The sequence below is a fragment of the Pseudopipra pipra genome, chromosome 5, assembly GCF_036250125.1.
Source record: "Pseudopipra pipra isolate bDixPip1 chromosome 5, bDixPip1.hap1, whole genome shotgun sequence".
NCBI classification, from domain to species: Eukaryota; Metazoa; Chordata; class Aves; order Passeriformes; family Pipridae; genus Pseudopipra; species Pseudopipra pipra.
Genome location: NC_087553.1, coordinates 44,959,160 through 44,972,905, shown reverse-complemented (window position 1 = coordinate 44,972,905; position 13,746 = coordinate 44,959,160). Strand labels below are relative to the sequence as shown.

General features: G+C 37.4%; 1 protein-coding gene across 1 annotated transcript in view; it reads left to right on the top strand.

Moving 5' to 3' along the window:
- Nucleotides 1-5,410, top strand: part of ANO6 (anoctamin 6) — a 108,014-nt gene extending 102,604 nt beyond the window's left edge. The window contains exon 20 of the mRNA XM_064655855.1: nt 4,625-5,410. Coding sequence (XP_064511925.1) covers nt 4,625-4,657 — 33 coding nt within the window. The 3' untranslated portion in view covers nt 4,658-5,410. The remainder of the gene's footprint in view (nt 1-4,624) is intronic.
- The last annotated feature ends 8,336 nt before the right edge of the window (nt 5,411-13,746 follow it).

Here is a 13,746-nt window from a genome sequence, read left to right as displayed (position 1 = left end):
CTGTAGTACTTGTTCCCAGAGAAGTAGAGAGAGCAGAGGCTGGGCAGGGACAACAATGGTAGTGGCATTGGCTGTGGTGACTCTATTTCTCCCTGGATCCCACCATGCCACTGCTGCCACTGAAACGTTCAGCACATCCCAGGAATTTGCCCATCCCCTCCATGGGAACACAGAGCACAAAGTCTCTGCATTTTTATTTTTTTGCCTCTCCCATGTTCAGAAACTCATGCTGGATGATCTAAACCTTTGTGGTTAACAGCTTATTTAATAAAATATTGATTTCTTTTTTCCTCATGCTTTAGAAAATAGAATTTTCAAGCAGTTTGATTAAGTACTGTAGTTTCCTCAAACTATTTTCAAGGTCTAACTGAAAGTCTAAATCCTAAACTGATTGTTTCCTATTAAATTATATCCACATTTTCTACAAATCCCATAGAAATAAAGTATGCCTACCAAGGTCATCAATAAAGGAGAACACAACTTTTTTGATCTCTCCAGCAGTACAGGTCCATCTACAGCTACACATGGAAAAGTGAGTGAGTGTAGTTTTGAGAAGAAAATACCCTCACCAAAAAACAGAGGTGTGAAGAAATAAAATCTGTAATAGTTACTTGCTGAATATAACCAACCAAAGTTAAAACTAAATTTTATGTATATCTCAAAGGAAAAAAAATAGCATGTGTAATTTGGATAGCATAAAGTAAGTGCAAATAGATAGTATGTAAAAGAAATGTGTACATTATTACTGCTATTTAATGAATTATAAATTTAGTATTAGAGATGAAGATGTACTATGAACTAAGGTATATTAATTTGATTCATCTCTTGAAAAAATTTGAAAACAGAAACCATCAATAATTTTTAACATGGAATACAGACCTTCATAGAGAACATTTTTCAAAATACCCATGGTATTCCTATTAGTATTCATCATCATGTAGTTAAAATAGAATAATATTAAAGAGTAACAGTACATAGGAAGTGTAACTCCACAACAATAAATTTTGAAATAAGGTATTATAATCTGAAATATTGCCTACAGAAAGCACATTTAAAATATTTGTCACTTTCTTTCACCAGTAAATTTGTAATTTAATGGTTCACATAAAAATTTATTTTAAATCAAATTCTCCTTTTTTTTTTTCATCACATGAGTTCCCTGGAATAAATAGGGAATTTTTTTTCCTGAAAACTTCTGGAACTTTTCCATACCATATTAATTCTTTGTACAAAGTATTAAAGAGACTGAAGCACATACTGGAAGTATTTCTGAACCAGGTTTTTTGGTTTGCCCAGTGAAAAGTGTCTGGCTGCATGGCAGTTTTAACTTTTAGCTTTAAAATTTCTGTCACTCAAGCAGGAATAAATGGGTTCTTGGTTAATAGAGATTGTGATTTTTGGTCACTTTTAAACTTTGTTTAAATTTGAGATAAGCATGTTCAGTGCACATAACTGAAATGATTCAAAAGTGTGGTATACGCACTGATGCCAACTTAAATTAGCTGAGGATCTAGTCAGAAATATTGTCCAGAACACTCACAGAAACCTTGAGCAGATTGCTTGTTTGCGTATTTTCAGTATTGCCTGTAAGAGATTATGCTGGAGTAAGTCATAGGTAAATGTTGTTATCTCCTGCATGCTATCTGCTCTGGCAAAAGTATTGCATTATGTTTTTCTCTTCTTAACTTTACACAATTAAGGCTTGTGGCCATTAGCAGAGAAGTCTGGGCAGATAAGAAGAAAAGGTCTAGCACATAATGGTATTAGAGAAAACTAAAACAATGTACTAAATGGTTGAATCAAAAGAAAGTGAAGGATCTTCAAAGTGTTGACACTACTGCCAAAGGAAGCCCATCAACTTCATTAAGTGCCTTCAGGTTGCTCCTTTTATTGTGGTGTGAAAATAGTCAGAAAAAGAACTATCCATCTGTGCAGTGTGCTGCAGCAAAGTAGGTGCTAGAAAACAAAAGGCTTTATTTGTGGAAGAGAAAACATGAGTGTTGGAGTGTTGATTTAGAATCATAGATTGGTTTGGGTTGGAAAGGACTTCAATGATTTCCTAGTTCCAACGCCACTGCCATGGGCAGGGACATCTCCCTCTAGACCAGACTGTTCAAAGCCCCATCCAACCTGGTCTTGAACACTTCTAGAGATGGGGCATCCACAGCTTCTCTGGGAAACTTGTTGCACTGCCTCACTATCCTTTCAGTAAAGAATTCCTTCCTAACCTAATCTAAACCTACTCTCTTTCAGTTTGAAGCCTTTCTCCCTTGTCCTAGCACTACAGTTCCTGATGAAGAGTCTCTCTCCAGCTTCCTTGTAGACCCCCCTTTATATACTGGATGTTGCTATGAGACAAAGTCATAGTTTGGCCTAATTGGTCAGATCCCTGAGCAACCTGATCTGGGCTCAGAGGTGAACCTGCTTTGAGCAAGAAGCTGGCCTAGTGACCTTCTGAGGTCCTTTTCCTCCTGAAATATGCTATGAGCCTATGATGCTATGATAGTAGTGACAATACTTTTTTTCACTCAGTTCTATAGAATTAATTATTTTTTCTATCCTAATGATTTTAGATTAATTGATTTAGTTTTTCAAATAAATACATTTTGATGTGTGATGATTACTTTTACTGTCCCAATATTTTAGCTATTAAACTTGAAGTCCTGCTGTGTAACACTGCCAGAATCGAGTTTAATTGCTACTTACAGTTACAGCAATGTTTCCTGTTACTGGAGTCTCCTGCTAGGGCAGGAGGTGCTGTCCTCTGTTTTTGTAAGACGAGGCAGAGATCCAGCAATTCAGGTTGATGGATCAGTGCTGAGTGAAGCTCTGGCACTACAAACCTTCAGCTTCACAGTCATCTCACATACCACTCCTGTAGGGAGACAGTACAACATACAGTCAGGCACAAAGACCCTCTCCAGGAGGCTTTTGGGGACAGTAGGAGTTCTTCCTAGTATAAAGGGGGGGAGTGCGCTCACTTTTAAGCTGTGGTGAGGGATCTGAACCCTGTGCAAGGGAAGGGTGCATCTTCAGGTAAGACCTGTCCCTGCTCAGGCTTCAGAGCTACGTACCATCTTTAAATAGCAAAGCTCACCCTGGAAAGAAATACATACATGAGGTGTCTGTTCCAGTTCTCCTACGCAAGTTTTTCGAGAATAGGGAAACGCGAACCTTAGGTTATTCACAGGCTGGGAGTAAATTACTTCTGTCCTATTTCATATTCCTCAGACAATTTTATATTTTTGAATTATATGGAAATAAGAGCAATTAGCTTTTAGACTATTGTTACTTTCACATAATTCAGCCACCTATTTCCCATTCTTCTTCATAGGGCAGCTAACAGTAGATGTTTTGCTCAGACAGCTTTTAAGAACTGCAATGCACAGAATACAAAATTGTATTTTCTTTTCACATTTTCCCCACTCCTCCCATACCTGTTTTGCTTCTTTCCTCTTGTACTCTCAGAGTTGTATGCATGTATGCATGAGATTAGTTTCTACAACATATCATTACTTAGCAAACAGACAGTGGACTGCTGCATTACAAATGCAGGTTGTTGGCATTGTCCTTTGCATTCTTGAGATTTGTGACTAGGGACACTTCCAATGTTTTCCCATTGCATTAAACAACCTGTTAAAGGCTGACATCAGATACATGCAAGTTTTCATCTTCTTGCATAAGAAATGAGTTGTAAGAATCCACAAATTTCCTGCTAACTCATTGTACCAAAACGTAATGTTTAACATATAAAATTTTAATTGTGGTTTTGGATTTTATTTTTTTTAATTGTAGTTTTGGACCTTCTAGCAAAAGAAAAAAAGGAAACCTCAGAAGCACAAACTAGCTGTAAAAAGCAGAGATGCTTTCTCCCTGTGGACATCCCGAGCTGGGACTGCAGGATGGTGCCAGGCAGTGCCCAGTTGCCTGGAAGTGTGCCAGGCTCAGGCTCAGTGCTACCAGGAAATGCAGTCTACAGCTTCCATATCCCAGATAGTAACTCTGCCCAGCCACCTTCTGCATTGACCTCTTGTCTTTGGAGGAACCAGGGAGATCAGGGATCTCTGTCCCACTCTTTCATGCACAGCACAAACATGCATTTTGACTCCAAACACCTTGGAGATGTGGTCTGTATAGCTGCAACCCTGTGCTCCTCTCCATTGCTCTTCTCCACTGTGCCAGGTGGTATTTGACAAAAATACCTGCTTTTGTGCGGGACTAAGAATTGAAGCCAAGCAGTACATAAATCTTAAGAAAAAACTATCTTCAAAGTGAAGGATTGTGGAAAAATCATTAACAAATGTCATGCCAACAAACACATTTAACCACAATCTTTGGTTGCATGAGCTTCTTCTTGGGCCAGGAAAGAAGATTATGGCAAGTATTTCTAATAAATTAATGTCATCCTGAAATTAAAAGATCACTGCTGTGGAACTTGATACCATTGTCTTGGGAATCCATGGAGGTCTTGTGTACATAAGGAAAAGCTACTTTACATTTTTCCATAGTAAATCTGAATTTATTTAGACTAGCATGTAAAGAGTATTTCAACTCTGCTCAATTAGAAATGCCTATAGTTTTAGAAGAGAGAGACTGAGAATGATTATTGGTATTTATATTTTAGGGTATCTTCTTCACACTCGACACATCCCTGTGAAGAGCCTGCGCAAAGCCTGTGGGGCACTTATGGACAGCTTGAACTGCTTTATGACATGAGATCCAGGCTTGGAATAGGATCATTTTGCAAACATGAATTTACCTGCTGTGCTTCCTTTATTTTTCCCTTCCTGTCCCCTGAAGACCTGTGTTACAGTCAAATGGTGTTTTCCAGTTTATTTGTCTGCCGTGGCTTCCTGTTTGTCAGATGATTAGTCATGGTTTATTGTGCTATGCCTATTGCACCTTGTGGAATTCCCAGGTTGTCTCTCCTGCAAGTACTAGGTAAGATCCATCATGCTGCTTACCTCTTTTGTAGAAGCCTACAAAATATAGTACCATATGTACTAGAAAGCACAACATAATTTTAATTAAGTTATTTGGTTTGGACTTCCTTTGCAATAACAGCAGGAGAAAGTAACTTTCTTAAGGAGAAATTCTAGTTCCACTGAAGCCATTAGGCACTATTAGTACCATCAAGTTTTTGGGAAATTCTGTAGCACAGGGTAGATCTTTTGTGCACTACCAGGTCAAGACTGGAGTTATTATCTGGGCTTTATGAGATTTCCGAATGCATAAAGCTAATTGGTTTTATATTTTCTCCTTTGTTTTTAATGCAACAGAATGAGGCTATGTGCCAATGAAATTATATTTGGTATTTAATAAATCTCAGCATCACTTATCTTTTTAAATGATAGAGGTTTATTGATGGCTCATTTTGTGGTCCTGGTATTAAAGTATTTGTAGCCTCTCATTTCAAAGAGTTTTTCATAGTAATATGAAAACAGCTCTAGATATGATTTAGACATCAGCCAAGATGTACCCAAGGGGTGCAATTAGCATTTACTATATTAAAGCAAAAAGAGGAGGTACCAAGATAAACAAGTATTCTGGAAAAAGCATTGTTCTAAGTTTACTTCTGTTTTTCCAGAGATGCTTGGTAAACAACAAGAGGTATGCAGGAAAAAGTGAAGTATTTTTCTGCATAGGTTTTATTCTTTCACTTTTGGAGTCACGACTAGTGGATGCAAGGTATCTCAGACCAAGAGGGATTTAAAATGTTCGAGGATTTGAGATATCTGACTGTAACAAATAATTTCCAATAAAACCAGATTACACAGGGCTGAATGACAGTCATTGCCATGAGGCTCTTGCAACCTGCTGTTGTAACCCTCCATGAGCTCCAGGCACATGGAGCATTCAGTCCTTATGGCACTGATTAAACCATCAGGGTCTAGAATTAAATAGCTCATAAGATGATGGAGGAAAACCAGCTGATGCATTAGTGCTTGATGACAGTACCTTTGTGCATCAGAAACCAGTGTAAATTTTCTGATCGCTGCACTTCCGTAGCTTCGTCAGTTAAGTCTTTCTGTAAATCATTACACAATCCCTTGCTGAGGAGGTTTTGGGACACGAAGGATCCTCAGCAGTTCTGGTTATCTTCTCTAATGTATCCCCACTGCAACTAATCACAAGACTTACCATCAACTTTACCTCTGTAAGAATAGATTTATGAAAGACAAAGGCTTTAAATCAGTCAATGTAAGCCACAAATAACTTCATTAGAATCAATGTATTCAGTCAGTGCAGTTTAGATAAGGCACAGCCAAAAGGAGACTCTTAACTGTAATCCAGTCTCAGTACTGCCTTGCATGGTGAATCACAGACTCACAGGTTTTAGACTGGGCACAGATTTTAAATCGAAAAATTGTTGATAAGTTAATGGGTACCCATTTTCCTTGATACTTCCCTTCATGTGAAGAGTTGCAGAAAAAGTTCAGGGGCGATGAGTGCTTGTACACTGCTAATTTGTAAAAATAATACAAGCTATGGCATGCTTTATGTAGGTAAGTACACTGTGACCTTGTTTTGGTTCCACTCTGCTCCCCACAGCTTGGAAGGGCCATGACAGTACAGAAAACACACACAGAGAAAACAGCATTAAAAGGCTAAGTTAGGTTAGACAGACAAAATTCAATTTCTACAGTCTGCCGAAGAGAAGGCTCAGGAGAGACAAGATCACAGAATATAAACACCTTCAAAGGAAGGGGATTATTTGCATTACCAGAATATGACAAAACAAAAAGCAGAGGCTCCAAGCTTGAGAGCACAAAGTGCAGTGGAGTAATTAAGCACTGAATAAAAAATGGTGCCAATGAAGAAAGAGCCAAGAGGGAGGAACACTGTCAGAAGAGAAGACTTAAACTGATAGAGGAGGAGAGGATTACAAACATAATTAATTAATTCAGGGTTTGGGAAGCTGGAGAATTTAGCAGTAGGCAAAAGCTATATCCTTCCTCTCTCTGTAGAAGAGCTCTGGGACCTGCTGCACACTGCCCACCAAGGCAAGACATCCTTGTCTTCAGTGATCATCTCTGTACAGGTAGCACTTGCCCAGGGAGAACCGACCTACCAAAGCAGGGCCACCGTGAGCCCACCCACACACTGCAACCAACTTCCATGAAAGTCTCACCCGCTCAACTGCCCCAAGGGTGGATGAGAATTCTCAGCCTAATTTGAACACCCCAGGACTCAGGTTTTGATTTACATTTCTCCTCCATCCACTCACAACATGGGTTGCCTTTCCAAGGAGATGTAATCAAGCTTTTTCCTTTAACTTCCCAATCCTTTATGAGAGCTAAAGGGTTTTTATTAACATGTGCTGCATTAACAGTATTTTCTTAGCTAATGTTTTAATATCTTACAACATTTTAAGATTCATGCTATTTCTTTTCCCTTTATGGAGAACTCTAGATACACAAAAATGAATCTCCATTTTAAAGGAAGAAGGAAACAGGTTTTGAAACAAACAATAATGATAGAAAAATAATTGTTTTTGAAAGACAAATTATTGACAATACAGAGTCAGAAACAGTTATATGCCCTCAACTGCCATATATCCTTTCCCCAAATGAAGTAATGTCAAAAGTGAAGATGAGTTCATTACCAAAATAATTTTCAACTTAAAAAAATTGCTTATGCTAATTGGAGAAGCATTATGGTCAAACAACAAAACATCTTGGGAATATCAGAAGTAGAACATGGGTGCTCGCAAGAGAATATGCCTTTCAGATACAGGTTAAAAATGGCCTTTTAGTTTAGATTTTTTTTAGTTAAGTCATTGGTTCCAAAGCAGACATAAGTTTAAAGTATTGCCAAGCATTAAAATATGCACTTGTGTTTTGGCTAAAAAAAGAAAATTTCAAAAGATGGCAATTTATCCTACTCAAGAACTATTTCTAGAAAAGCAGTGCTTGATTAGTCCATATTTCAATCAAGTAAACAGAGGACAACCAATTCTATAAATAATATTGGAGTTTATGTGAGTAAAAATTAGCAGGATGTGATCTTTACAGTCTCAGTTGTTTTCAGATTAATTGGAATACATAATGAAAGTAATTAGACTCTGGTATTTTGGTGCATGTCTCAGTGTATGTTGGAAGGAGTCCAGCAAGTTGTCTGTCTATATCTGATTTATATAATAGTGACTTGTCATTTTAAATTGCTCCTTATGGGCAATAAGCATGGAGTATATATATAAATAGTAAATGTCTTTTGATTTTTACCTTTCTGTGCCCCTTAAAAAGATGTCACTAAGAATAAAATGTTGAAAATAATCCCAAGTGATTTACTGACAAGAAAGTCCCTTTTGAAACTAAAAAAATGAAAACTGATCTATTATTCAACGGGCCTGTATATACTGTAGACCACCCACATCCTTTCCCATGAAAGCCTGTGCTCCTCGTACCCAGTGGGATGCAGCTGGCAGTGTCCTGGCTCACTGGGTGCACAGCTGGGCTCAAACATGCTTGGGCTGCATTCTGCATCACCCCAACAGCCCTAAGTTATAGGCAGAGCCACAGTAGACCACAAAGTTTAGTTTTCATTGATTGGTAAGATCATTTGCAACTTTTGCTATAGTTATGCTGAACTTGTTATTTTTAACCTGCTCATGTTTTTTGCATCTGTCCCACATACATTTATTCGGATAATTTGTTATTCAGATATTAGTTATCTACATGTCAGATAATAGCAAGAGGCACATTTTCCAGTAATCAATTTTGTCTTAAGATTTTTATAAGCAGTATTCAGATGAAAGTTGGAACTAAAATTTTAAGAACACGGAAAAAGACCTTGCTGAAATTGCTTCTGCAAATAAAATAAATGACTCTTAATCTTGTTTCACAAAAATGAAGTTTTTGAACTATGCTTTGTATTTAAAAATAGATTATTATACAAAAGAAATATTAATTGTAGTTAGTGAACTGACATATTGCTTCTGGTCATCATGGGTCTGACTTCCAAAAGTGCCTAATAAAGCACTTCATTACCTTGAGGGATTTCAGAATTACTGCAGTAGGCCAGCTGTTTTGTCTCAGTCAAAATCAGTGCCAGTAAGATGCCAAGGCACTTCTGAAAAGCAGCCATACATGCAAGAATATAATTATAAATACCTACAGATATTCTTCAATTTTCAGATTCAACTGATGTTTTTCTCGTCCATTTCGGAGTTTGTTAGTATACTGGAAGACAGAAACTTTTTTCTGCTTTTTTAACTCAGTCTGTCAGCTTTAGATGAAATAACACAAACACAAATGAAGCAAATATTATGTTTGCATCTCACAACTAAAAATTCTACTGGAAGTAACTCAGGAAAGCTTCAACCAATACAGCAGAAATTGAAAAATTTCCAAAGTTTAAAAAAATCAACAAACCACAACACACCAAACAAACCCTCTTTTCTGAAGGACTTATACAACATGAAGACTCACTGAATGCGATATATATTATAAGACAAAACGCACTTTTGAACTCATTAACATCTGAGAATAATAAGAGTGAATTTAGGCCTTAGAACAGACTGTCATTGCCATGAATATAAACAGCATTTTCAAAGACAACTGTATTTATTTTAAACTGACAACTTCCAATTTAAAGAAAAAAGGATGGCTTTTTTCTGATGGTAAGCATGAACGTAAACTCTGACATTTATGGGTTGTACCTCGAGATTATAAATATTTTAATCATAAGTGATAATATCTACAAATCTGAAATGTACCCAATTCCACACTGAGTAGATGATGTTATGTAGTTATAGGTACATGCCTAGTGACAACAGCACTAGTCCAGCAGCAGCAGCAGCAATTATTACCTTAAGCAACACAGGACAGGACAATAGAAGCAATGGGGCAGACTTCAGTGTTCAGATACACAAGCTACTCAACATCATCTAGATAATGTGTCAGGACTGAGCATAAGTGATAATCAACTATTGTGGATTCATTATGATGACTCGGAGAATCAATAATACATTAAAACTTCCACATAATATATTTCTGTTACAAGTGGATGTGGTCTTGCTAGTAAAATAGGCATCTTTAAAAGTTGTTCCTTTGGGCTACAAGAGCTGCTTGAATCCTTAAAGATAAAGATTACTGAAATGCAGTGTAAAGACCTCTAAAAGGCATAAAACTGAAGGAAAAAAAAAGGGAAAACAAAGGAGATTTTTCTTTTAATATATAAGTGACTTTGTTGTTGTCCTATCATAAGAACCTTGCTATCATCTAATTTTGGGGCTACAGGTTGGAGTGGGAGATCTGGGCATTCCAAGTGTGTAATAACACAAGTACAATTTAGGACAGGTCAGATGGGAGCTTTATTAACCATGATCACAGTGAGAGAACATTTGGACAGCATCACCCCACTGTTCCCCCTTGCTTTGCCAAGTGTTTGCAGCCTATAATATAGGTTGTGTCAGGAAATAAAAAAAATTGGAGAAAAAAAAAGAGGTGAGAAAAAATAGTCATTTTACTCTTAACAAAGCCAGGTATCCATCTCCATCAGTGACAGACTCCTTCACTAGCTTGCTAGCTGCCATAGTTCCAAGAAGGACTCATATAGTCCTCGTATAGATGAGGATGTGGAGGGATGGCTCTTGGTGGAGCCTGTATTACGAGGCAAACCTCATGTTTCCTTCAGTCTGCAGCAGGGAGGGGAAGCAAACAGAGACTGCCAGCTCCTAGTTGAAAGGACTGTTCTTTTAGCTAGGATAAACTTCTTAACCAGAGCCCTCAAATCTTAAATATCAATAATTTTATGACCACATTGGTAAAACATGCCTCGGGATGTTGACTGTTATGGTTTTGTTGTGTCCAATCAACTCTGCATTATCAATCATAACAATCTGGGGATTCTTGGGACAATTGGAACAATTTCTATTGTCCCCCAACACATGCAGTTGGGGAATGAACGTGCTCATAGTGAAAACCTGTTTTCTTCAATGTGCTGGCATAATCTTCCCAGTCACAAGTTCACTGGGTCCCATCTAGCAAGTGTAAGAAAAAGACTTCCTTGCTGCTGCTCTCCCTCACCCCATCCCAATTACACATACCAACTATTCTGATGAATACTTCAGTACATAACAAAGTCTTCCATGCTGTATTTTCCAACTCTTAAGGACAGGTTTCCTAGCAGCAGGTTGTAATTGGAATCTGTGAAATAAACAGGTACAAAATGACTGACAATTCCCGAAGATGTAAAAATAAGCACATTTTAACCTCATGCTGTTAAAAGTGTTCCTTCATGGATTCTACATAGTACTGTCTTTACCTGAGGCTGCAGCAACACTTCAAAGATAAGGCTCTTTGGCTTTCTTCTAAAGGCCATGATACCAGAATGATAATCTTATAAAAGAAGTTATGGCATTGTTGCACTTGGGAGTTCTATGAGCAAAGTCAAAAACCCCCCATTTGTACCATAATCACACATACTCCCCCTGTACACTCTCTTTATTACTTATTTCCCCTAACAAATACACACTGGTTTTTTTATTTGTGGCAGAACATTTTAATATAATTTTAATATGATATTACAGTCTGTGTTTTTCTCACTTTAAATTTACTTAGCTAAAATCAAACCAAACCAAAACAGTAAATACCTTACATGGATTCTACAGCTGGAAGTTATCAGCTATGCAAATAACAGATAACATTGTTCCTACTCATTCCAGAAAGATGCATAAACTGAAAATTTCATTACAGGCATTGTGTACGTTGTACATAAAAACAATTTCTGCTTCTTATTTTATCCTTATATACTTCCATATATGCTTTTAGCAGTGGAATCTTCATAGAAATACTATAGAGTTTGGTCTATAGTATTTGTATGAACCTCCCTACCTCCATGTCCTCCATAAAAAAAAAAAATTAAAACTCCTGGGTGTTCTTACCAGGTACTGTAACTCTGGCAAGAATTAGGGGTGGAGGTGATTTGCAATTCACAGTTTTGGAGAAGCAATTGCAGACTGAATGGCTAAGGCTCTTTGTAGTTAATGCTGCCAAACTCTTTCCATTAGAAACCCTTCATTTCTGTAGTTCAAAACTCTTCCAGAATTTAACTGTTGAGGCTGAAATGCTCCATGTCTGTTTTCCAAAAGAGTATTAGCATAAATTGTCCAGTTATTTTCAATAATAAAATCAGCAGAAAATATATTATTTGCCAATCAGGCTATTTACCAGTGATTACTACAACAGTTTTGTCAATAATTTCTGGCAGTATGATGACTTGAGACAAGGAATTGAAATTTGGCATTGAATAGTCTTTGTGTGACGGATAAGCCTTTTCTTGTGCATCTTTGTGTGTGGAGGGGTATAATGCTCAAATGTAGGCAATTTATAAATAATCCAGAAAATATCTGATTGGATACGTTTAGCAGCAGTTGATAAGTAGCATTTCCAAACATTCTGTCCTTGGTAAGCCTATTTTCTTGCTGACCCTGGGATAAAGGAGGCTAAGTCCAAACTGTCTCTGCAATTGCTCTTCCCCGATGTCCTGGCCCAGGACCCAGACAGAAAAACAAGGTGGAGGTTGCACAAGGTGGCTGCATCGATGGGACCACTTCCTGTGTTTTCTAAGGGAAAGGCATCAGCCTCCTTTCCAGACCTTTTACCTAGCTAACCTCACAAAGCCATTCCCCAAAGCATCCCGTTCTCCAAAGCATTCTTCCTCAGGCCCTTAGCTGCATACTCATATTGAGCAGAAGGCAGTGGTTGTCTTGCAGAAGTGTGGACCTCTCACACTCACATCTGACAGTGGGGAGGGCTGCACTATGAACTAATAAACTCTGAGGAATAGTTGTCTATTGTGTTCTTACTCACTGTCCAAAATTTGTAGTTAAAGTTATTATTTATATTCCTCTGCTCCAGCTTATTATCTGAAAAATTTGACTAATAATACTCTTCATTTCAGCAAAGGGGTATGGCAAGAAGTTCATTACTGCTCAAGAAACAGCTGGGTACACTAATGATGAACATGAAACAAATAGTCATAAGGAAACAAATAATTCCACATTACAGCAGGTTTCTCAAATCTTCGTTCGCAAAGCCTAGCCACGACAGCAGGTTTGCATACTGTGAAATGAATAAGGCATTGGATGCTCAGCTAACACAAGCATAAAATCAAATATTAAGTTTATTAATGTACCATCTATATGAAGCATGTTTCCATGCCAGGTGTATGACTTTAAAGAGTTTCAGCAGAAGAGGTTCATTGACAAGAATAAAAAAATAGTGTTTGTTCTCTTAATTAAAGACTGATCATAGCGCATAAATCCAAAAGAAGCTAGTTACAATTGCACAGATTACTGCTAGGAAGAAACAGAATTATGTTTTACTGCTTGACTTTCAAAGCTTTGTGTCCTTTTAACATTTTTTAAAATACAGAATGTTAACACATGCAAAAAGTAACAAAATGCAGAATGGCTAAAGTGCAAATTACAATGTTATGGCTTTAAATGTTGATATGCTTTTCTAGGAGCATCATTTAGATCATATGACTTTACAATACAAAAACATACTACGAGCAACACCAAGATTTGATTTAGTACCTAACAATATATTCCAGAAACATAGAAAAGATGAGATCAGTTTCAAAATCCTTACAGAAATCAGAGGTATAATGTCAAGAAATGTAAACAAAACTTGGGATGATAGCAGCTACGTGTTTTCCATTTTTTCCTGACCTCCTTCTGGGATTGATGTGATTTAGCACCAAAATACAATCCAATGACAAACAGTAAAAATCCCTCTT